Source organism: Argiope bruennichi, chromosome 11 (genome assembly GCF_947563725.1).
Source record: "Argiope bruennichi chromosome 11, qqArgBrue1.1, whole genome shotgun sequence".
NCBI classification, from domain to species: Eukaryota; Metazoa; Arthropoda; class Arachnida; order Araneae; family Araneidae; genus Argiope; species Argiope bruennichi.
In genome coordinates, this window is record NC_079161.1 from 102449395 (window position 1) to 102477051 (window position 27657).

The 27657-nt window shown below is 30.1% G+C and overlaps 1 protein-coding gene across 1 annotated transcript; it reads right to left on the reverse strand.

The window, feature by feature from the left end:
* Nucleotides 1–3344: 3344 nt before the first annotated feature.
* LOC129957172 (spermidine synthase-like) lies at nt 3345–24631 on the reverse strand. The gene is made up of 10 exons (XM_056069360.1): nt 24522–24631; nt 22900–22936; nt 21758–21890; nt 21214–21334; nt 18550–18642; nt 15830–15983; nt 14302–14385; nt 12459–12604; nt 7196–7318; nt 3345–3634 (listed from the first exon to the last, which is right to left on the reverse strand). The coding sequence occupies exons 1-10, from the start codon at nt 24531–24533 to the stop codon at nt 3608–3610; spliced, it is 930 nt and encodes a 309-aa protein (XP_055925335.1). The 5' UTR covers nt 24534–24631; the 3' UTR covers nt 3345–3607.
* Between the last annotated feature and the right edge of the window lie 3026 nt (nt 24632–27657).

The window sequence follows — 27657 nt, forward strand, 5'->3', positions numbered from 1 at the left end:
CTTTGATTTTTTTTTCTCTACTTATTTTGTCTTATTATATTTTTATATGCTCAACACAAATATTATTTTTATTTTTAGTTAGTTATTCGATATTTCCAGTGCACACTATTGTAGTGCTATATAATCTTATGCTGTAACGGATGGTATGACTATTTTGATTGTTTTATCTTGTAAATATTTCAATTTTGCATGTTAGTATTTTTTCTGTATTTATTGTTTGTTTTATAATATGTTTACCATAAGGCTGGGTCGCCTATCCTGTCATGATGGCCGATGTGGGAACTGCTGACAGATCCCGTATCCTGTATGGCGCCATGTTGCGTCACGTCATTAATCACGTGATGCTTTCCCGCCATTATTAGCAGACGAGAGTTGGGTAGTGATACATATATATATATATATATATATATATATATATATATATATATATATATATATATATATATATATATATATATATATATATATATGCAGCATACAAAAAAAGGGAGAAAAAAAAAAGAAGAAAAAACATTTGCGAAACTATATTTGAAATATATTATTTATTTCATTTTTCTTTCATATCTCCAAGTTTAAAGAAATTTTTTTGACTGAAATGTCTATATTACAACGAAGAATATTAAAGACAAGCCTCATTCTCAATTCCATATTAGAAATCATGGAAAGATAAAAAGAGAATTAAATTTTTGATGCGGTGTAAAACTGACTTATATGCCTTTCATATAACATAAAACATTTGTCCGTATGAAATTTTTATAAGTATTTAACATAGGTGAAAAATAGATTTGAATTTACGTTGCAAGATGTTTTCAATTTTCAAAAATTGATTTTTATATCTTCTTAAATTGGTAAAGAAGGTTAATAATAAATATAATTTAAAAGGTTACAGTAAAATATGGCAAAAAATTATAATTTGTATAAAATTAAGTAATTAAAACTGTTTTTATAGAAAAATTTCTTCTTCGAATTCAAAATTTGGTTAATGATAATTTTTTAAATCTTTCATTAAAGTATAAAAGCTGATTAAAAATATGCGGAATGAATAGGATACGAAAATGGTCTGGCAAATAAATTAGTAAGTGTAAACTATCAAAGTTAAAAAAAAATTGTTTAAAAAAAGTGCTGTCTGAAACTGCTGTCTTCAATGCTCCTTCAACATAAATACTAAAACTTTGTCAACATTTGAATCTGTTTTAAAGCAGTTTGGCAAGCAACATGTTTCTGTTAAAAGTATCTGTTTAAAATGGATTTCGAATTGCAAATATCAGCAAGTATGCTAACCCCCAACCAATATTGAAATTTGGCAAATGGGGAACTGTATCTACTTTTTGCTATTAGCATAAAATAACCAACAACATATGTTGGTTATTTTATGATAATAGCAAAACTAACCATTAAATGTTGATTGCGTTGGCTTATTTTCGCGGTATTGTAGAGCATTCAGAATTTTAAACAACTTGACAATTTTTTAAATTTTTGATTAAAACAATAGGTATAAAGAACACAAATAAAAACCAATTTTTAATTTTATTATTTTTATTAATAATTGTCCATAAATATTTAAATTCAGCCATCGTTGGGAAAAGCGGCTTTGGAACTATTCAATAAGAAAAAGACTCTGATTTAATATTTTGAATAACCATGCATTTCTTAGGCATAGATTATTTTGCTCTAAGTACGGGATATCTAAATTAATGCCAATAAACTTGAAAAAAAAATGATTGGCATTTGAATCTCCTTGAGAGGTTATTCTATCTTTGATGGATTTATCTTGGTTTAAAATTTAATCTCTCTATATATGTTATCGAAATGTGTGTCATGTTTAGAATTATTGACAGTGAGGGAGAACAAGAATAGGTTTTACCATAAGCAAAGAAACTTTTAATGAGAATGTGATAGAAAAAAGGGTGCCACTATCTGCATTTCAAAAGGGTAAAATTCAGATTTCAAACATATACATATAAAGATTAAATTCATTGAAAGAACTCTGGCTTTAATGTAGAACAAAGCAACTTTTTTCCCCACAACATATGAAAAAAAAAAAAAGGGAGGGTTTTGAAGACTTAGGAATGTTATTTGTAAAAATTTCGTCTATTAATTATCAAAAAAGAATGAAATGGGCGGAAAGCAGCTTTTTATATTCTAAAATAAGCATCCCATCGTACCACACCTCAAGCAATTCTAAGAAACATTCGGATGCTTCCTCTCGAATATACAACGAGAAGCCAAAAGTAATGATAAAGATTTCCAAATATTTCACTTAGAATAAATTAAAGAATTGTACTAGTTCTTGTAACATTTATTATTTCATATGAAGTATAAAATGAAGTTATCTATCAAACAATAACAATATTTTTTCCATCAAGCTTGAAATTAATTTTTCAAGGAAAGTTCAAGGAGTATTATCATCCTAGAAAATTTCATCTCCTGCAGGAAGCAAAGTTTGCATCATAGGATAAACTTATACAGCTAAAATTTCTCTGTATTTTTCTCTCCAGTGATCCTTTCTTTCAGGGTTACGACTGTACCAGCAGAAACTCATGACTCGGCTGCTCATAGACATATCCATGACGGACTTCCATGCCTGACAGTTGGAAGGAAACAATTCACGATTATGTTCTTCCAAATGTGTCCTAATGTGGGGAAAAGTGTGAAAGATTATTTGTCTGACCATGTAATATCTCCACTTACCAATCTACTGGATTTTTTGATTATGGCACCATGTAAACGACATTTGGCATTAACATCTGTGTATGGAGAATTGCTACTCTGCCATAAATGCTTTATTTATGAAGGTGTCTCTTAACTGTAATTATTGACACTGGCGAATCCAGATGCTGATTCTGCCCTCCACTTTGTTTTGCAGAGCTTGTCTTGAAGCGCTGCATGTACGCTTTAATGATATTTGACACTGTACCGCTAGAAACGCTTAAAAATTGGGATGTTTTGGTCACATTCTATTTAGCTAATTGGAATCCTATAATTTGGCATCTTTGAAAAATCTATGTGGTATGAGCAGTTGACGTTTTTGACAAAAATTCAAGACGTATACGTTTTCATTACAGTTACCTCATACCACCATGATATGCTCATTTTATATTAAAAAACTGGTATCTAGGAATATATTTCAATGCTTATGAAACATATTCTTAAATACCACAAGTATTCGATATATAAATTATCCACAAGTATTTCCATTATTTTAATAGCCAATTGCAAATGAAAATAAAATCTTCATGATTTACGTTGGTTTACATAAAATATTCATTTTCTGTGTAACAGCAAATGAATATCTTATGCTGACAGCGTATTTTTATGTGTGAAAAATTAGAAATACATAAAAATTCTTACAATCCAAAATAGTTTATTTCATTACAATTCTTTCACTATTTATTTATGAAATAAATTTTTTTAATACACAAACAGAAATAATGCATATTATGAGATATTTTAAAATTTTACAACAAAGCAAATAAACTATTTTATATAAAAATAAGGAAGATCTAATGCAACAATTCTGTATTACGTTGCAGCAAAGATCATGTACTTTTTGATGAGCTATGTTGATGTGTCAAAATATTCCCACATGCGATAGGTTTCATATTATTTAGGTTCTCCATTTTTGTTCAAAATCCTGTAAAACAAAAAAAATTATTTACATATTGTTTTCTTGGATATCTACGTAAAAAATTTACTATAAAATTTTATTTAAAACTACTCTTTTAATCACGAGCTTGTATAACAATTTTTTTTCCGTATTTAAGATTTTTCATTGGTCAACTTATTGGTTCAGCATACTTTTTACTATCGTAAATAAATGCATCATAATAGATTTGAGGATATTTTATATCCTTAGATTAACAAATAAAAATATATATAGTGCATGTGACAACTTCGAGGGCACAGATGTCAATTTATAAAACTGACACTTTCTGCTTGAATGCGATCCAAAATTATGTGGGGCGAAAATATTTTATAGAAAAGTTGATTCATTTTACAAATGTACAAAAGATGTAGAGAGTGTATAAAAGATATAAATTAAATGCTACTTTCCCGACAGTTTTTAACAAGCATAACTTTAGCAAAAAATAAATTCTATAGAAAAGAAGATTTATTTTAGTAAGTACGGAAAACAAGCATTTGAAATTTAGATGTTTCTTTTCTGACTCTTCGACATTTCTTTTCTATTTCCATCTCTTGAAGAAAATCTTGGAAGATGTTTATAAAATAATGAGTGACTATAAAATGTTCCTTGATCAATATTATTACCTTAGTCTATTAGTATTTAAATGAGAAACGTTTTATGGGGCACTTTGATTAAATCTTATAATCCATTCTTCATTCTTCAGGAAAAATGAGTGTAAGAAAACATGAAGTTTGACGTTGAGGGCTTTAATTTATCATGTGATTATGAGGTTATTATTCTACTTCTCACAATTGACTGATTTCCTCACTCGAGTCATCCTCAAGAATCTTTATAAATTTTTAAAAATAGGCCAAGTATACAAAAACAAGTACTTTGCTAGCAAATTTAATTAAATGTAAAGGCTACGCCCTATGAATGGTCGAACACAGATAGAATAAAATTCAAATTTACAAAAGCACAATAACCTAACGCCATGATTAACAAGTCGTTTGCAGCATGAGCTGGATGATAATGGCAAGTAAAATGCAGCATCACCAGCCAACATTCAAAAGAAGGAGTAAACATTCTTGTGCGAGTCTATTATGCTTCGCATGCTGCTATTCATTCATTGTTATTGGCTGCTGCGCGATTGGGAAATTCTATTTCATTAAACCTGCAATGTACATTAAATTTGGCGTATGATGGATACCTTTTCACTCAATTCCCTGTCAAAGAGCTCATATAGTGGTCGTCTTTTGTGTTCTATTCTATGTTTTGTTGCAAAAGTAACTTTTTTTTATGCCTGAATCTTTCTTTAAAACCAAAATGATCTCTCGGAATACCTTGCAACATTTTAAAGCGTTAAATACCTCCAAATATGGAAACTATTACCGATGCGAATTTATAAAATGCCGATTCATCGATTTTTTGAGCCTTTGCATCAAACCAGAATCACGTTTATCCTTTTTTTCAAAAATATTTCCTTTTCTGACTGATTAAGTATAAATTTAATATGCAATGGCTAATGACTTTTCAACCAATAAAATGCTTTCATATGATTACAATGATTGTAATAATCAGTAATAATTTTTTCCACAATTTTGAATTTCCCTTTTTTACTCAGTTTTGGCTTTCGGTCGGAAAAGTATACATCAACTAAATAGAATTGATCTGACAAGTTGAATCAGGAAAACAAGCTGATGTTTCGATTTTAGATTTGGTTTTTCAATTTTTGGTCTGTCTCAGTTTTTTTTTTTTTTTTTTTTTTTTTTTTTTTTTGTACAGATATTTTGATTTTTGGTTTGAAATTTAAAAATGATATTTTTTTTCTACTTTCAAATTCAGAACTTTTCAAGAAGCTCGAATTTCTCTCATTGCACGTGATTAGGTATCCTTTCAATATTTTAAGAGAATTGATGAAAGCTTGCCTTCCAATCTGTACTCAAACATTTAATCGAGTACTTTTTTAAAATTGTAATTTTTTTTAACTAGGTTTTAAATTTAGATATTATACATTTTTTACATGAAGTTAAGCGATAAATATATAATATAAGCAAAATGATGCCTAAAGCGAATATAATTTATCCGCCATTACACACTGTTACAATGAATGAAAAATCTGCCATTGAGTTAATCACTATATGTTTTTTTTTAATTTTTGAAAATCATACATAAAATACGGATAGATGAATGTTTTAAAGCATTGATAATTAATTTAACAAAGCATACAAACAAATATGGAAAAAAGTAAGCACATATATATATGTACGCATACTAGAAGTTATACTTTTCCAGACTCACAGAGAAAATCGGTCATTGCATACTTTAGTAGCGATGACTAACCGTATTATTAATTCAGAATCAACATGTTTGAATGCACGGAAATCATACTGGATATTCGATCAATTATCTCAGAGCGACAAGAGTTCCACTTTTCTCTGTTGTTGATTGCAACTCCAGTTACATTATCTTATCATCAGTAGATTTTTTTTATTGAGTTTGCTCAGCTGTGGCTGCTTTGAAAGCTTTTTCCATATTCTCTGTACTATTCATTAGAAATTATTTTCCGTTTATATTATAGAACTTGCTTCAAAATTTTGTCAATATAAATATACTTAAGCAATATCTGAGTCTAATGAGTATAATTAAAATTAATGTGAATACATATACTTGAAATTCGACATTAAAATTAACATCATAATATTTTGATGTAAAAAATTAGTTGCTATTTAAATAGTTTAGGATATTTACAAGTACTTGATTACTACGAAATGCGCCCACTATGGCTTCTGAACATGTGAATCGTGCATGTACGACTTCAGTTGTTAAGGGTACAATGGACAGTGAAAGTAAAAATTCTAAATTTCTGAAATTATTGTTCCAAAATTTTGATAAAAATTGTTATTACATAGAAATATTATGTTAGACTAATGATGTAAAACAATTTTCATCAAAATTCACTAGCAATTTTTTGAGGTTTTGATAAAAAAAATGAATATGAATATATATATATATATTATATATATATTTTAATCCTACACAATATTTTGCTTGCCTTACTTTATTGAAAATACAAGTTTTATTCAAAAGTTAATTATTTAACATTTTCTGAAAAATTAAAAAAAAAATCATTGTCATCATTTCCAGCATAAAAAATTCTAAGATTCATAAATGATTTGGAATGCCATATTATATCATTATATGTTATTCCATGCCAAATTATATCACATGCTTATATAATATAACAGAAAAGTTTTAGGGTTATAACTAAAAATGTGATGCGCATGGAGTGTTTTGAAACTCCATCACTTGGTGGAAAACAGAACTGTGTCATACTGCAGCTGTCTAAATGTAAACAAGTGGGATGACATCAACAAAAGTTCTTCAAGTCAACAAAAAAATTCCAATATTCAGCAAACGAATAAAGATATCAAACTATTCATAAAAGATGAAAATAAAAAAAATCTCAGTATTAGTCGATTTTTCATATTTTTATCGTCCATGTATCGTTAATGAAAATTTCGTTTCCAACGTTCTTAAAGAATATAATTTCATAATTCTGTTGCCTACCTTCGCCACCATCAGTGGAAGCGCAAAAGCACCTCTGTGGACGTCTGTAGTGTAATATTTCAACTCCATTTTTTCCAGCATGTCATCTGAAAACTTGTGAATGGGTTCCCGAAAGTTGGTATCCTGGAAGCGAAAAATTATTGGAAATTATTATCATATCCATTAATGCTCTAATTCAAATTTTTTTTCTCACCGAAGAACCGTCGTGTAAGGGGGTCTGTTGCACATTAAATCCGTCATGACCAAATGTCCTCCCGCTGGTGTGGTGTGGAGAGGGGGGTACCAGCTCATGTGTCGTCCTCGTCATCTGACCGCGGTTCAAAATTACGTGGTCCGTCCCAAAATAGCCCTAGTGTTGCTTCAAACGGGACGTTAATATAACCAAACCAAACCAATCACATTTTTTTCATTTCAAATGGGAAATTTCAAATTAATAATTTAAAAATTCAAGTTAAAATTAATTCTAAATTTTAATTTAGAGTTAATAAAACCATATGTTTATAAAAAATGATTGCTGCAATTATTTTTTATAGATGTTATTAGCGGATTTATGACACTTTCAAAAAACCTTCCTAAAAAGTCATAATAAAGCACTCGTTTGAATTTTAAGGGAAAACTTTTTTGAAGCCAAACATTAAAATTAATTACATTAAAATTAAAACTAGACGACCATTACTATTTCAATTTATTTTTAATTAAATAACCCAATTAAGATTTAAAAACCCATTTCCTTACTATCCTAAAAGTAAATTCTTAGGTAGGTAATTTTAATCAAATTAGGTCATTTTAGACCCAATAATATGACTTGCAGAGCATTAGTATTTTTTAATTGTGCATGTATTAATTTTTAGATAGTTTCCAACCTGTAATCATGTTAAAACAAGAGAAAAAACAACCAGTAGATAAATGTTCATACATTGTAAATTTTTCATATCTTTACCCTGCACAATAAACAAGGAAACTTCAACTAAGACTGGATGATCAACGCAACGTTGATATAGTATTAAATGGTTCAATGGGAAATACAGTTAGAATATTATCCATGCAAATGCAATTCCTCTTTAATGCCTTTGAACTGCACTCATATCCAAAAAGTTCCCTTTATTATTTGGGTGGAAGAAAAAAGGAAAATAATAATTTAAAAATCAAAGAAAAATGAAGACTAAAGAATATTGAAATAATTAAATTAGTAAAAAGAAAGATAGGTAAATAAAATGGATATTTTAAAATTTGCTGATGAAAATTCACTTGATCATTCGCTGTAAAGGAGAATTGTGTTTTTTTGTTGAAATTTTTGTGTTGAAAAATATGCTTCAATATTAATCAAACATCACTGTGCATTACTGATATTTGTGTCATTTTTGTTTGGTTGTCCACGGTTGAAATCACCCTCACTTCATTTTCTGGGATGCTGCTTTAGTAGAAGCAATTTGCGCAATTTTCTGGAAATAGCGAGAATGTTGGATGTAATGGGCAAAACTATCGCATTCTTAAAAACGAGCGCTGAAAACTGTAGAATAGAGCAGTTAAGTTTGAAAGATTCTTGTGGGACTGACTTGCTGAAAATTTAAGAATATGGTTGTGATTTAGGTTATAAAATTTGAAATCAAGACCACTTATAGAACAGTTCTTTCAGATAACCGCTGAACTGTTTAGCCCCTATGCCGCATGTGCAACGATTTATCAAATTTTGATAGTTGTAAGCAAAAAATAAACCCTTCATTACGATTATAATTCAATATTAAAATTACTTCGAATACAAAGATAAGTGAAGTTGATTTCCATTTGAATCAAAATAAGAGAATATTCCCAAAATAGAAGGTGTCTTCTTATTAGATAGTAAATAAAATAAAACATTTAAGTGGTTAAGAAAAAAAAAGCAATTACACTGCTCCTTTTGGCAAGTGGAGATTTATACATTGCATCAATTATGGGCTCCAAATATCTCAAAGAATATTATTATTTTCTGCGCGAAGTTTTGATAGATTTGATTTAATAAGCTTTAATAGATAATAATATGAAAATATCAAATGTGAAAGTCTTCTAGCACTTAAGAAAATATAATTCTGGTGATTAAGGTTAGATCTCAGCTCGCATAATATACATATTCTTTCTACAAAATCCCATATCATTTTGAGAAAAAAAAAGAACATTAAAACGGCAAAGTATTTCAAAATATCTAAAATAATACAACCATGTTCATGTTGTGTATAGAAAATGTACCGAAAATATATATGAAAAATACTACACTAATAAATACAGGGGAAGGAATAAAATTATTTTTCTTTTTTAAGGGAATCTAAAGCTTAAAATAATAAAGAGAATGAGGTCAAGTTTTATAAATCGTCTGTGGGAGGCATGTACAAAATATTTCATTACAAAAGTAACCGATAGGAAAAGTCACAAGGATATTTAAAAAATTGATGTTCTAGTGGTAAAAAAAATGCAAAAACCGAAAGTAATGGCATACATATGAAATTCAAAATAAATAATATTTTAGTAATCAATACCAGGATATCTTGACCTTCTTGCAGAATTTTCTTTTCTCTTCCCTTTCCAGCCATTGCACTGGCAGTTTTGGCATATTTAGTTTGAACAATTTATTCCCCACACTTTACTCAGTCTGTGTATGAAGTTTTGTTTCACAAGTTTTAGTTTCAGATGCTTCCAACAGGAAAAATTAATTTCATGATCATCTTGAATTATTTAAATGGAAAACAGAGCATTTCAGAAAAGTTTTGGAATATTATTGCTTGATTATATATTTTTGCAGAAGGAAGTTCAATTAATAATACTAGACACACTCCAATGCATTTGTTATAGGCAGAGAGGGAGTTATAGGGGACTTGCAATGTCCAGAACAATTTTTATAAACGACAAATGCAAAAATCTTTGAATTCCAACGTCCCCTGGAGAAAAACAAAATTTGCATTGCAGACATGGCAAATCTGTTGAAGGGCAAATGAGTGTCATTTATTTAATTAAAGCGAAATTCTCATCAGCATTTATCTGCTCATCAACATTTGTTTACATTTCTGTCAAGTGTTGTCAACTGATGTAAATGCGACTGTACTGAAAGTTCATTGTTCGTTGAGCAGAGAGAGGTTTCATAGGATGGTATGACAGGATTTAATAATACTTTTTGTTTTCTGGAGATTTCCTTGGATTTATATGAGATTAATTGACGTTATATATTTTTATTAGGAGAATAACTGCGGCGATAATTTTTGCTATCTGTCCAGAATTTCGTAATCTGATATTTGGTCTGGAAATTTTGTAAATTAACATTTTCCCCATCAGATCCCTCATTTTGAGCATAAGGCTTACTTTCGTATATTGAAAAATATTGTTAATTAACACATATTACAGAGGTGTCATGGGTATCCGATACCACCACTCCAACCACTGTGGTCGGATGAATGGATGTTGAGCCTCATAAAAAAAGTTTGTCTTTTTGACATTTGTATCATCCATATCATTCAGTGGCATGATAAATCAAATTAAGATGATGGTGAAAATTTTAACTTCGTTTATCATAAATCACGAATTATTATGGGAAATCGCCAAACATTTTCAATTTGAAAGAATTCCCAGGAAATCTATACTGTGAAGAAAGCCATATTTTAATTATAACATCTTATTCCTATCTATTTATTTATACAAGAATAAACCATTAAATTGAATAGAAATGCGACCTAAGTATTTACCAATAGTGGGCAGAAAAAAAAAATACTTTCTCAAAACTTAACGGATTTAAATTGAAATTTTTTCTTAAAAATGGTAAGAAATAATCTTTATATTAAAGCAAAATAATAATTATTCATAAAAATATCCTGACACTATTCTGGCCAAGAGAAAAATATCTATATGCTAATAATTTAGCAAAATCAGAATTTTTGTAGCAAAATTTTCTATTTGTCTTGCGATCCCAATCTCCGTGATTCCTAACTCTATTGCTGCCTCTGGCATCGGCTTGGACCTCCCTTCGTTTCTATTCCATTTGGACGACCTTTTCTCGTTTATCCCATCCATCAGTGATTATGAAAAGATAACTAAGTATTTTTATTATAATTTAATTATAATTTTATAATAATATAATAATATATAAATTTTACTATGTAATAATTAAAACTATTAATTAGTAATTGGAAATATTTAAAAATAGTAATTTAATTAAGTTACATTGAGCGTTTGGATTCAAATGTTTGTTTATTTAGCTTTTGGGCAGTTAAAATTCTGACTTATCAGGGTTTTAATTGTGGTGATTAAGATACGGACTTATCCATAAAATCAGTTTCTATTGTTATTATACAAAATAGTATGTTTAAAAATTATTAAACTAGACTGTTGCTTTTTTTAGTTTAGTTTAGTTATATTAATGTCCCGTCTTAAAACAACACTAGGACTATTTTGGAGTAATTTTGAACCACGGTCAGATGACGAGGGCGACACCTGAGCTGGCATCGTCTCTCCAAACTTCCACACCACATCAGCCGGAGGATGTTTAGCCCCCATAGATTTAACATGTACCATAACCGCTTATAAGACGGCTCTTCGGTGGAATCGTGTCCCGAGCCTGAAACCCTGCAGTTCCGAAGCCCAGACTTCACTACCAGGTTTACCATGTCTCTGTTGCTTTTTTGAGTCATCGTCTTCACATTCGCATGGATAGGCCTACCGAAGTTAATTTTTGATTGATTTTCATAAAATTTAATAAAAAACCTTATTTTTGAGGCTAAAACTGCGCCAAATTTCATTATTGTAAGCTCATTGAGATTTTGAGATATCATATTGACATGCTCACTGACAGAGAGAAATTTTGATCAAAATTTTCCACAGATTTGTGATTCTGAATTAAAGATCGCATACCAACTTTCATTCGCCTAGCTCTCTCGTTTCTAAACATAGATATAATTTCGAAAACTGTGTTCGGCCGAAATTCCGGATTTCGCGAAGTTCGAAACATGGAATTTTTTCAAAATCTTGAGATCGAATTTTTTTGAAGATTACAACAATTTCTCTATTTAGAAATTAAAGAAAATAAAATCCTGAGGAAGATGATAAATGTTTCTTTCAGTACTAGAAAGTTCCCGCTGGTATATAGTGGAAATTTGGAGAGGGGGTGCTAGCTCAGTTGCCGTCTTCGTTATCTGACAGTGGTTCAAAATTACTAAGTCCGTGCCAAAATAGCCCTAGTGCTGCTTTAAAAAGGAATGTTAATATAACTAACTAATTCAGTACTGGAGCGAAGTGTCAATGTTACCTTAGAAGTGGAGCAACAGATGTGTCCGATTTGTCCAGCAGGAAAGGAAGGGACATAGGATGCTCCATATTCGACGACGGGGAAGAGCGATCGGCACAGTTTGAGCATTTCTTTCACCAGGTTCCTGTCGTACCAAAATGACGCTCCTGAAAAAAAAAAAAAAACGTATCTTTTTAATAAAGACATAATTAAAACCAAAATATGACATTCGGAATTGCATTTAAAAATTAAAATTAGCATGTTGATGCTAATCTCAAATTCTTATGGTGGAATGAAGTTCATTATGACGTCTACAGTGGAAGCAAGAGGACGTATGTTTTCGGGAACATTTCTTTAATGGTCACATTTTACACAAAGCAAACACAAAACACGAAAGACAAGACATTAACTCGCGCACCTCTCTAACAGAACAGCATCTCTTCTCCTTTTTAATAACTAACGCATTTCACTATAGAATGCATACCTAACCAGGCATTGCCATCTATTATCCAAAAAGAGAAGATAAAGTAATGCAATTGCTACAATTTCATATAAAATCGTTCTAGTTTAAGATATGAAATTTCCCTTTTTAAAAATTATTTATTTCGTTCATTCGTTTATTTCTGACGTATATAATGGTTGTTTTTATTTTATTGTATGTATATCGAAAAAAAGATCACCTTGTTGCGTTTAAAATATATATAATTTTTGAAATAAAAGAAAATTAATGAAAAGGAAACCATTTTGGTTAGTTACAAACAAAAAAACAAACAAAAATATTTCAACTGTACATAAAAACATAGATAAACAAAAAGCAATCACTTGTACTTTGCATTTAGACATTTGGTGATTACATTTATAAGCAAATCAGAGCCCGAAGTAGGCGGTAATACAGATATCTCTTAATTCGGAAAATCGGATATGTGAATGGACGTATTAATTATTAATGCGCTTCAAGACTAAAGAAATAATAATGATTGTAAATGCATTAAATAATTTTTATTTATTTCGTTCAAATTTCTCCCAAGATTTGTTTTTTTATACAGGTGCACTGTAATCAGTTTTATTCAATCATTACAAATCAATCAATCATTCCAAAGTTTGTATTAAACGCCTAGGCTTCCTCAAAACATTTTAAAACAGCAAATGGCACAAGTACCAGATTTCGCATATTTTATTGCAAAGTGCTGTATGAAACAGATTTTTTAATAAGTGAAGAGCCACTTATTTGTAAGGTTTCAAAGTGAATAAAATCTCACATGCTGAATGGAACTTGAGGTATTAGAACAAAGAAAAAAATGTAATTTATTCACAAATTAAGAAAAATCATGTCCATGAATGAACTCATTAAGAAAAAATAATAAAAAAATAAAAATGATCATTATTTAAATATTTAAAAGTATTGATAAATAGCTCTAATTATTTAATAAGTAGTAAATATTAAAGCAAATGAAATAAAATAATATAAAATAAATGTAAATAAATAAGTATATGACAATAAAAAGGAAAGCAATATAATTAAATAAGAAAAAAACTCGAGTAAAAAAAACTCGAATAACTAAAAAATTTTAATATCTATGTTTGACTTCACATTAGGCAAAATAAACTCAGATTATAGATGCTATTTTAAAATTTAATTTACTAAGAATATATAAAGAATCCAGACAAAAGTTGGCATTACTGAGAAATTTCAATTCAAATTCCACTGTGTTTATTACAATATATATATATATATATATATATATATATATATATATATATATATATATATATATATATATATATATATATATATATATATATCTCAATTTTCCAAATGCAATCTAACAAAAAGTTAACAGAACAATCCAAGAGTGATATGAACCTTGAGAGGCTATGATTCCTCCCGGCTTCAAAGCGTTTTTCAGAGCTTCATAATAGGGTCGTTGGAAAAGGCAGACGGCGGGAGCTGAAACAAAACATTATGAAATTAATAAAGTTTTATCTGAATAAAGAAATTCCTTTTGTTTAGGCCGAAAGGCAAAGATTCCGGGATATATGAGAAAGAAAAAATTTCACGACCTCTGCCATTTCCTCTAAACATTTGATAAGAATTGGAACTATCTTGACTGAAAAGAATATAATTGAATCGTCACGTACATTAGCTAACTAGAAGAAAAAAAATTCTAAATACAAAAAACGATGAGTTAAATGTAGAAAAATGCTACGTTTTAGTTTAGTTATATTAACGTCCTGTTTTAAAGCAACACTAGGGCTATTTTGGGATGTACCTCGAAATTTTGAATCGCGGTCAAATGACGAGGGTGGCATTTGACCTGGCACCCATTCTCCAAACTTCCACACCACACTGAATGGAGGATGTTTGGACCCGACGGATTTAGCGAGCACCAGACCCGCTGGCACGATAGTACTTCCGTGGAATCGGGTCTCGAACCTGAAATCCGCCTGTTCCAAAACCAAAAAAAAAAAAAAATGCTATGAGACGACAATTCGCATATTTTGAATCCCTTTCTACTTTCAATCATAAGCGAATTTTAGGGGAATGTCTATTTCAAAACTCCCAACGATCCTCTCCCCTCTTCAGTTTCATGGCTTATTTACGAAATTATCCGATAATTTTACACTTCCTCTCTCGCGCCTGTTAAAATTCAATCAAAATTATACAAGTAATGATTTTCATAAGATTAGCATTTAAACAGCTTTGGGTTCTCGGGACCATTCTCTGCAGAAAGTATGTAGAACCTTTCCTAAAGCAGTAATCCATAAAAACCATTGCAATAAGTAATATTCCTAGAAGAAATATATCTAAAAATGTTTTGGATTTATAGCGGAATTTAATACTTTTTGAATAAAAATTCCTGAATTTTTTAAAAAATATGTGATGATAAATTATAATAAGAAATAGCATATCATGAAGTAGAAAAGTTGAAACTAAATGCAAAATAAAATGCGCAAAATTTAAACTATGCAATATTTGATGTTGGAAGATTATGGTATTATTTTCGTTATTTATGACCTTAAAGCAAGCATAGAAATCTTTTTTACTTGTATCTGCCATTTTTTAATAAGTTTGGTACATTTTAGTCATATTCTAGAATTGTTATTTGACATTAAATTTCTTCCTTTATTGGGTAAAATTTTTACAAAACTAAACAAGTTAAAATCAGTAGTTAATATTCAGATATTTATAGTCTCTTTCCCTTGGAATGTCAGTTAAAAAAATCTTGCTAAAGCGTATATAGCACACATTAAACATGAATACATGAGAAATATGCATTTGTTATTTTATTTGTTTAAAACTTTTAAGTGGAGCAAGCTACTTATAAGAATGCATTAAAAAGTTGAGAAAACTATATAAATTTCACACATGACAAGTTAAAAAAAAATGCTACCTTTCGGATCTGGCGAGTCTGTTATGATCACATCGAATTCACCCTGATGCGTTTTTATGTATTCTGCTCCATCTTCTATGCAGAGCTTCAGCTTCGGACTGTCGAAACCTTTGGCCATGGATGGCAAGAACTTCTTTGTCACTTCAATAACTTTCTGCAAAGGCGCTAATTATGATGTAAAATGGAAGTCCAGATATGGATATATAAAATGGCTTAATATTTTAATTGTTGGAAAACATTGCAAGGAGATGAAACCAAATATTTTCTCACTAACTCAGGAAATATGTATCAGAATAGAAGTTATTATTTCTGCAAATTCAAAAATACTATTTTCATTGAATTTAAAGGATAGGAAAATTAAATTAAAAATTTAATTTTCCTATCCTGAAGCAATTTTGTGACAAGACATCGTAAACTGAACTATAGATAGATAACAAGAATGGTGCCGGACCGTCATCTGCCTCTCCAGATTTCCACGACATACATTTCAATATGACTAGAAATCCTGGAAAGGGAGATTCAGATGCATATACAGAATGGATCTTTAATAAAATATCCATTTTGTCTTGAATGTGGAATATTTTTAACCGAAATCTTACCACCAATCCATTGTTGGGATAATTCCGAAATTATTATGAAAGAAAAAAATATATATACCTATCGAGTTCATTAAGTTTTAAAATTTGTCCTTTTTCAAAAATTTATTTTTCATTTAATTTCAAGGCTATACATAATAAAATTATAATTCTTATAAACTTTTCTTTTAAGGATTTATCTAATGAATTGTATCTTTATTAAACTCATCAAGCATTTTACCTGACAGAAATGTGTAGAGAATGCCTCCGATAATGGCCATTATCAAATCAAATATGCTATAAATGCTTGTAAATCTTAATTATTTCAATCGTCTTTCATAGTTGGAAAGTGCCAACTTGCAATTAACTCTAAAATTCTTGTATTTTGATTTCTTTTAATTGTAAAAAAATAAAATATAATAATATTAGTAAGGAGAGATGAAATGAATAAATAATTTTCGTTATTTAGGGGATGTCAACACACTTAAACGCACTTAAATAGCCATTTTTTTAATACTTTTTCGGAAACAAAGTATCGAAAAATTATTGTAATCGTCTGAAAGTTCAAAACTTGAGGCATTTTAGATCTTCCCGAATTAGAAAAGCATATTCATAAAACATTTATTATGTCTGTGTGTCCGTCTACATACGAACACAATAATTCAAAAACTCTTTGAGTTAGAGAGATAAAATTGGAGACTTTAGAGACCAATTATATTTTTAACGAAATCCATTTAAATGAAATCTGGTCATTCAAATGCAAGTGAACTCGATCATTTAAAAACGTAAAGAACTAGATAAATCGAATTTGGTATACAGGTTTAGCAGTTAAAATATAGATTCTTATCAAATGTGGAACCACGAGTTCGAGGTCAACAGGTTGATCATCTGTCGGTTTGCACTTTTTCCTGCATATAAATGCAATAACTCACAAACACAAGGACTTAAACCAATGAAATTCGATATGCGATCGAATTTCACTGAAAATTCCGTGTCCAAATTTTAGTTTCAATCGATTGGGGAAAAGCATCCAAAATACATATTCCCGCGATAGATTCAGTAAAAATATTTGATTCACGGCAAAGATCTACATTTTGTAATAAATGCTCGCCAATGCGATGCAAGGCCATTCGTGGCATTTCCTAATGTTCACAATTTTTTGGGAGGAAAAAAAGGACAAGACTTTTATTGGAGAGTATGCGGAAAGTTTTTGTGGAGACCACTCAAACTTATTTCTTTTACAAATTTTGTTCCTGTTCACCATACGGAGTGGTCCATACGATATTTTTCGCATATTGTCTAAAAAGGATGTTATCACCCTCTGCCGAATAAAAGTTCATGGGTAAGGCCATGAACACTATGAAAGCTCAGATTTTTATTTTCACTCATGATAATTGAGTTTTTCTATCAATAGGTAAAGAAAACCAATAAATGTTACTTAGTTGCATACCATTGACGAGCAATAGTTACGAATGATCGATCCTTGGAATGAATTTAGCCTTTTTATTGAATCTAGCGTCCGATGTTTGACAATTAATTTTTTATCGTACAAAAAAGTACCAAAAATGAATATGTGTTTTGGTCTGAATATGTATTTTTTTTCTTACCTATTGAAAACAAAATTTGACACTGAATTACAATACAAGGTCGCATATCATGAATTAAAGTCATTACGTTTCCGAATTATCATATTTACATGCGTGAGAAAGGTCAAGAAGCGGTCAATCCTTTATTTCAAATTGTTATAAAAATTTAAACTTTATATGCTAAAAATTGTAACTCGGTGTTTTATTTTTAATCAAAGCTTTAACATTCTGTATTATCGGGTTTATGTGCATACAAATACCAAATCTGTCAACCTCTTGACAGATTTGGTTTCAAATTTGTTATGAAACTTTATTATAGATACTAAGCCACTATATTAAATTTTTTATATATCAAGACTTTTACGCTTTATAGCTATCATGTTCATTTGCACAAGGACATTCAGTCATCCTCTGAATGGATATCTCTCAAAATTTGATGGAAATAAAATAATTTGATCTAAAGTCCATAAACCAAATTTCATGACTCAAAGTGTTTTTGAGTTAGATTGTTCAAAGGATTCAGTTTTTACTCATAAACTATTAGTTGAGAGAAAATTACTTCGTCCAATTCACACAATGTGACCGATTCGACCAGAGGATGTTTCGAAGCCTCCCTGATAACACCTCCGTCACCTCCTCCGATAACTAGAACCTGCGCACAATAAGAGAAAAAATATTTATCAGTTCGGATGCCTGCAATAAAACATTGAGGTGCCATTGAATGGCGGTCATCAAATTTCCTTATTCAGAGCTCCGTAGACCTTAAATATTTATCAGGAAAGTGTTAAACTTCGAAGATTTCATGAAAGGAGCAGGGAAAAGATTTAGAGAATAAAAAATAGAAAAGTTTCGAATGTGGCTACCAGAGGGTGAAGTCATCAGTTCTCTGTATTACTATCGTGAAATACAGAGAACTGATTTTCTTGGCTCTTTCTCTCACGTTAACTTTGAGTTCGCAGATAACTCTTTGTAAATTTAATTGTTTTTATAAAAGAGCTGACATTACACCAGTTGCTGCATGAAAATTTTAGGCTTAGAAGGAACTTCGAGCAGATCCAATAACCTCTAAAGGACTCTGAAAAAATGATGAAATTTGAAGAATCATGTGTGTTGTTGATTCATTCTACCGTTCATCATTGTCTTGATTCTGGAGAGAAAGAAAATCTTTTGACAAAGATATTTAAAAGTTTAGTTGAATTATATTTATGTCCTGCTTTAAAGCAACACTAGGGCAATTTTGGGACGGATCTCCTAATTTTAAACTGGTCAGATGACGAGGACGACATCTGAGCTGGCAACCCCTCTCCAAACTTCCTCACCACACCAGTGGGAGGGCAAAAGTTTTAAAGGAAGTGGGGGTTCAAGCAGAGGACAATAGAGATTGAAATTTTCAAGCCCCAGATGTTTGTAAGTTGCATTAACAGTTATTGTTTCATATAAAAAAATATTTGCTTGAGCACTTAGAATTTTTAAGGTAACACGCCCTCTCTTGGTTGTATTTGGAGTTATTTTTGCTGTAATTCATTAAGTGAATGAAATTTTTCGCAAATTAATAGATAAATTATTAGGATTGCAAGCAATTCTGAATGGGTGAATTTTAATTATGGATACCTTATGATACGCATTCTCCAGTCTCATCTTATGGATATCCCATATAAGAAAAAGATTCCCTTAGATGGGGAATTTCCTTTTTTTTTCTACCTAGTTATGCTCAGATTGATTCCGAAAAGTCAGGATTTGTAATTGTCATGCATTTTTTAAGAATAATTCCACGCAGAAAATTATAACATTGCACATTCTGATTTACAATGCTCTAATATTGTTTAAATATTTATCCCGAAAATAGAAGTAATTTATACTGAAATGTAACTAGCCCATTCACTCTTCGAAATCACAGCGTATCTTTCAGGAGGAAACTAAGGCGAATCGCAATTCAATATTTGTTGTCATGAGCTTTTCATACTCATTTACGTTTATTTTACGTTGATATTCACTTTAGTGTTTTCATCAGATTGTCACTTTACATGAAATGACTCTATTAGTGTGGAAATTTCAAATAACACAAATAAATATTACTGATAATTTCAAATGAGAAATTTGTTAAATTATTAATTGGGTTTCGTAATATTTAAAGCAAAGAAAATTATTTCAGTTCCCTAACTGTTACCAAATTATTTCTATGTTTTCAGTTATTGTGAAGCAACTCCTTTATGAAGGTATTCTCTCTCCTCGTTTTTCTTTCATTAAAATAAGCGATGAACAAAACTTCTAGTAAAATATTAGAAAACCCACTTGGCAAGGAAGAAGGAAAAATTTGCAGAAATGAAGAAAAGGGAACTTTTAGAATATTTTAATTTACAAGTTAACATTTTCAAAAAAACTGATATTATTTCTAAGTGTTTTGACAATTCATATTGAAACTATAGCCTAATAATAGATACTTACTTTAGAGCATAGGGGAAATTAAGATTAGGATAATTCATATGTTATAATTCCTTGATATTCTAAAATATCTCTGTATTGTATAAATATATGTGTACTATTGTGCTCTAAATATTTAATTTGTTATTGTCCTTGTGCATGCGGGATTGCTGAATGTAACTACAGAAATGACACAACTTTGTTGATAAGTTTTACCACTATGTAGGTGTGATTTATTTTTGTAAATAAAAGTTATTAGAAGGTAGGAACCGCAGCCTTCCTTTGTTCGGTTTTCACTTTTCTTGAGTGCCAATTCTCAAAAGACTGTACAAACACTTGATTGAAAAGAACCTTCTGGTAATGAACTGAAATAGAATTTGGCAGCAAGTAAAAGTTTGGTATTAGTGTACGAGTTTTACTTGCGTAGTAAATGTTTCTACGCACTTAAGACTGTAGAAATAGGTCTATGAAATTTATTCTCTTACTATTTTCTTTTCTTTTTACTTAGCTTATGAGTAAGACATTTCAGATTCTTCAATGTTATGCGGTTTCGAGTAATCATTATATTTCTTTCTTTCCTATAAATTTGATGCTGATTTATCCAATACTACGGGCAAATACAATTCCATGGTACCTTTGGGAATTTCATGTTCATTTTATAACTAAATTTTTTTAAAATTTATTTTTAAATTCTTTTGTTTATTTTGATCACAGAAGGTAGATTGAAATTATGGACACCGTATTCCTTAGCATTTTTTTTGAAGAACCTTGTTTTATATTATAAAAGATTCACTGTACTTGCCTTCTTGGGGTTGGGATGGGAGTTTATAGGCAGAAACGTGATCATCTCTTGGTAAGAAAATTCGTCCAACTCGGTGCACTGGACGTCTCCGTCAAGGATCAGAACTCTCCCCCAAGCAGAACTGAAAAGAAAGCATAGTTAATACATTGTTATTTTGTCATCATAAAGATGTCATTTTTTTTAATTCACTGGAAAATAATATGGAATCAAAATTTAATTAAATGAATCGACCCACTGATGATTAGATTCGAAAAATATTAAAACATAGCAAAGTCGCCAGGAATGCAATAAGGTACAAAATTTCAATGTGTACGAGGAAATGAATAAAAAAATGATTACAACATTCCATTTTTTTCAATAATGGAATATATCCAATTGAATAAAAGTGTTTAATTACATATTTTCACTTTTATGAATATGGAATAGATCAAGTGAAATGAAAATAACAAAAAATAGACCTTTTTAGCATCAGATGCCTGTGTAATGATAGTTTTATGATAGACTTGTGAAAATGTTATAGACAAAATTAATCTCAAATTTTTACCTTTCAAAGACAATCACATCCTGATACTTTGATTTTCCTTGATATAAAATTTTATCTACTTTTATTGCCAGCGCTTGATCGCCAGTCAGAGTGCCCGTCTCAGCGAACCAGCCTTTCTTAAACACATTGAGCCCTGAGGAAACGAGGGAAAATGAATTATAACAAAGGCAGTTATTTTATTTGTAATATGCAAATACTGATTCCTAAATTAATCTGGAAAGTTAGTTTTTTTAAAAATCCTGAGAAGCCCTTATTTGGAAATCAATTGCCCAACTGCTACTCGTTGTCAGACGTTCAATTCATTTTTCGTAGATTTGTGTATTAAAGCTTTGTAGTGCCACAATGGACTCGAAATCTTGATTTCAAATGAATGAGTCCAAGCTATCTACGGAATTAAAAGATTCCTAGCAAGCGAATCATTTAAGAGGCAAAACCGAGTCAAATATACTGTGTAAGCATTAACACAGGTTGGAAGGATCAAAAGAAAAAAATGTCCAAGATTAATTTGTATCTAATAAGAGATTTAGGTTCATGTGATAATAATTGCCCTAACAGTTTTATACATACTTACGTTCTCATCTTCTGAGAACTCTTACCGGGCCGTGGTGGCATGGTGGTAAGATCTCGGCTTCGGAACCGGAGAGCCTCAGATTCGAGACCAGATGCCGCCGATGAACCGTCGTGTAGGCGGGCCTGGTGCACGTTAAATCCGTCGGGGCCAAATGATCGCGGTTCAAAATTATGAGGTCCGTCCCAAAATAGCAATAGTGTCGCTTTAAAAACGGGACGTTATAAACTAAACTCTGATGACTCTTTTGAGTTAGTCAAAATCTTTAACTGAGTCCTTTAAATCCATAATCCAGAAAACACATGGAGTCCCCTCCATGTGTTTTCTGGATTATGTTGTTGCAACATTCTCAAAAACTACATGCAAAAATCAGAAAAATTGTCACAAATAATTTCACTAAATATATCGGCAACTGAATCAGATAAAAAAAAAAGTCTAGAGCCGTAAAATTTATAGCATTGACTCAAACGGACGAGTAAAGTAGTCGCTTTCCAGGACAGTTTGTATTAATGAAACTAACTAAATACATTCTTTTTTAATTATTAAAACAGACGAATAAAAATGAAATACTTGCCAAATTCTGTGTCACCTTTAGGACCAGCATATGCAGCCTAGAAGAAAAATTATTTATTAATTAGAAATGTTGCTGTCTTATTCGTGCAATTAATTTGGCTCAAAAGTGTTGATTTGAATTTTAAAAAGAAAAATGTTTGCTTTATATATAGATTTGCAAGCATCACTTTATCAGAACATCTAATCATCGGAAATACGTAAAAGTTGCAAATTATTGATACTACCGTGAAGTCTCAATTTCGCGATTGACCTCTTTTTTGAAATTCTTGCCCTTATTAGAAAACAGAAAGATTTTTTTAAAAATTTTGTTTAGTGATATGATTCAAGTTTTAGAATTTCGTTTTTAAAATTCATATACTGCATTTCTGGAGCTTTGTCTCGCCTAAAACAAGATAAAAAATGGGGTAGGGTGCAGAAAAATAGAAAAAATAAAGAATACACGCTTTTCTCAAATTCTCCTTGACTTACAAATAAGAATAATTAAATTTTTTGTTCAAATATGACGAAAAATCTATTAAAATTAATATTTTGTATTGTCTAGTGATTATTGAGATAGTTAATTTTAATTTGCAACATAATTATAGCTAAAAATATTTTTCAAGGGGAAATCAATGTCAGTTCAAATCAAATCTAAAGTTATTAAAAAACTTATAGTAGAAATCGTAATCCATAAGTCATTTTGATAGCAAATGAAACACTAATTAACAAAGGCCATTTTTCGCAACGAAAATTGAAACACTGATTTCCTTTTATATTCTGGGAAATTTCTGAGCTTCTGAAAGGATTTTCTATGCATTTCGTTCCAAAATATTTTGAGCATAGGTCTTCGATTGGAATGACGATTTCGAAATAATTATTTAAGCAACTAATTTCTTCTTAATTAGCAACTATATTTACATTTTGCATTATAACAATGCGTAAGCAAATAACATGAATGTGGTGTTTGAGATTTGTTTCGTAAACTGAATTTAAAATAGTCGAAACATCGACAAGAGAGATATTTAAATAATATTTATTTTATTTATTGTTATTGAAAAACGTCTCTTTAATTTGAAAATTGTTTTAAGGTTTTTCATTGAATTAAAATTTTTTTTCAAAAACTAGATTACTAACTTATAATGATTGATAGATATTGAAATGGACTATATAGAAATGTATATTCACTTATTATACGATATAAACATATATTTAAGAAACCTCTCAAAATGTTTAATTAATTTTTATAATTCTTTTTAAAGTTTTAATGAAAAATTGGATATATTAAAATTTAATGTAGATGAATTTTTCATATTAAAATATTATTTATAATTAAAAACACTTAGTATTAAATTCATTTTACGACGCTTCAACCGTGTAGTTTTTAAGAGCTGATTCCTTTGTGACAACTTTATTCTTTAGCATAAATATTTTTGTTATAATTGCTTCAAATTTTGTTTCCAAATACCGAAATATAAGAAAAGATTTATTTAAAATTTTGATAAAACTATTTAAATAGTTGATATTTTACTAGAAAAAATATGAAAATAATTTCATTCCAAGCTACGACTAATATATTAAATAGTATTATATTTGAAGCTAAAATGATTTCTTAATTAATTTTTTTAATTATTCAATTATACTCACTAAAATACTCATGGCGTATTTGGGGCGAAGCCTGAACTTAAAATTTCATTTCACAATTCCAAACCGTTGACAATTTCCTTTTTTTTTTTTTCTTGATGCAGGCAATTTATACCAGGTGCAGACGCTTCAACAAATTTTGATGGCTTGAAAAAAAAAAAAAAAAAAGAATTTCAGCGATGTGATGAGTGTATACGCTTATCATTTTGAATAATATCCTCGGCATGAGATGGTGGATATGACATCTGTTAAAAAAATGGAATGATGTGTTTCTTTTTTCATACGCCAAGAAAGTAACCATTTGGCTATTTGTTTCACCATTGTTTTGTGATTTTGAACGTACACCCCATCATTTATATTAACTACATTTTCAAGCACATTTTGATATTTTCTAATGCGTTGTAACAAAAGTCTTTAATAGGTTTATTTAAAATCATCATCAAATTTTTATTGCCTCTAAAAATTTTTATTAAGCTTTTTTAAGGCAATTTCAACTGCATATTCAATTTGCTATTAGGGAATAAAGAACTGAACGATATTCTTTACAGTTTGATCTACATAACAACGCAGCGAATTTGTAAATGAAGGGGAAGAAAAATTGCAGCGGCATCCATTTGTACTGCAGGTCTTTAATAATAACGGAGTATGAATCTTGTTGATTGAAATATGTCTGTATGAGAATTGTTACTCTATATGTCAAACCCTTTAGCATAAAAAAAAATCGACACAAATATATTTTGAAAAGTGGGGATTTATACTTCGATACGATGAATTTTTGGAACATTTTAATTAATTAAAAGTTAAGAGAAGGTTTCGAAATTTTTTCGCATATATTGATGTTTGAAACTGATTTTTATAACATTTAAAAAATTTTAAAAATAATTTTATTGATGCCATTTTAGTTTGAGCCTAATTTTCCCAGAATTTTAAAAAAAATTTCAAAAATATTTTTCTGGCAAAATTTTTAACAATAGTTTTCATTGTAAGAATGAATTTCAGATTGTTTTCAGAGTTTCATCAAATATATGATCAAAGCGTGACTTTTTTATTATTGCTGAAAGCTGCGGAAGGAAGATTCTATTTATCTCCGTAATTTACACGAAGAATCCGATAGTGAATTACATTATCGCAAAAAACAACATGCAATTAGAAGATGGATTTAGATGGCAGATTTTCTTAGACAGTTACATTTTTAAGAGACTCTGATGTCATGGGGCTTGACTCCTTTAGAGATGTTTATGTATGCAGTAAACATAATAGTTGCAAGCTTATTAAAATAGCCAGACTTTAATATTTAATCACTCTTTGAAACTTTAAAATGCTTTTTGTACATTTAATTATTCATAATAGATTTAACTGAAACGAAATTCCTAGTCGACTGTGGCATCTAAATATTAGTCTCAAAATTTAAAACAATAAGAAGCAACAAACATTTGCCTTTTTTCATGAAATTTGTTCTACCCGTCTGGCATCAGTTTTTGAATTTTAAATTTTTTCAAATATTAGTCATTTTTCTTAAAACATTTTTAAAACTAAAATTAAGATTTCTGCATCCGATATTTTAACTCAAGAATCTTTTTCAAATTTTTTGAAGTATAATTTAAAAGTCTTATTTTCTAATTTGAAATAAGAACGATCAAAATACATTCACTGGTTTATTTTTTAAAAATTAATATCCATAAGAGTTCAAAGATTTTTTCAACTGATTTGCAAGGTAGAATTGTTCTAACTGTGGGCTGATTATGTCAAAGAGACTCTGATGTCAGTCATATTTTTGTGAGTACTTAAGCGCATTAATTTGAAGATGCCATGACTTAGACAAATGAAATTTGATATGTACTCTTGTCATCATCATTACTGATATGCATCCGATTCCACGTCCAATCGGTGTTCAATTCAAAATCTATATTCATTGAAGACTTTCGCTGAAATGTTTTACTATTCAAGCCAATGTACTTGCTTCTTTTATAAGTGCACCCCTTCAGTAATCTTCTGCTTTCTTTCTTCATTTGCTCACCAGGCATCGCCCTCTAGCAAATATACCATTTTTGCTATGGCATCACGCCTTTTGAACCACAAAGAGGCTTTCATCATGCCAAGAAATAAAATAGCAGGAGATGTTCTACCATTGACTTCGTCGCTGTGATCCAAAGTACAGCGAAAAGAAATCAAATATACAGTTTTAACACATTCTCTTTGCCTCATTTGGTCCAAAATTTGCAATTCTAACAACAACAAGTGGAATTTTATTTTACCATTCTACTTTAATGGTAAATAAAATGCCAAATTTCATGCATTGTGGATTCCATATTTTTGGGACGACATATTCACACAAATGCGTGCATACTTTCCACGCCCTGAAATCATCCAAAATTTCGTAGGAACTTGTTATTTTGACACTAAAAATATTTTAAAGTTCATCTTCGTTTATCTCGCTTGTGGCGGCTTCTAAATTATCATGTTCACAGATAGACGGATAATCATAATTACAAAAATATTTTTCTCCAGCTTCCGGGAGATTGAGATTCTGCCAAATCTTGAAGCTCTGTATTTCATCGGCTGTTGCACTCTCGATTTGTACACTTCATGTACAGGAAAGCGAAAGTAAAATTAAAACCATACGAGTCTCTCCAAAGCTGTGATAAAATTTTTTATGCATAGTATCTGGAATCATCTGCGTATTAAATCTTGCGTGGTTTCGGGGAAAAAAAACATAAAAGAAATTCTCTTTCCAATTCACTATTGCGTTTATTTGTATAGGACGCGTTGTGATTCTAGAGTGAAATATTAAAAAACAGTTATTCATTTTCAAATACCTTAGTTGTAATTTAACCCTTACCTGGGGACATGCGGTCTGTGAGACCGCTAGCAATGGATTTTTGGTCACTCCTATTCTATTTTTAGCTCAATTGAATGGATTGCCCTGTAGCTTCCTGTTTTGTAACCTTCAATACAAGTGCACTTTTTCAACCGATTTCAGCAGGTGTTTTTTAAAATAATTCAGTTATTTCTTCGAGCGCTGTCTCTAAGACCCCATCTCCCTGTTAGTGTCCCAGTGATAAACAAGGCTTTGCAGATGGCGGCGCTTAAACTTGGGACCCGAAATATTATCCAATTTACTGATCCTATTATGAAGCAG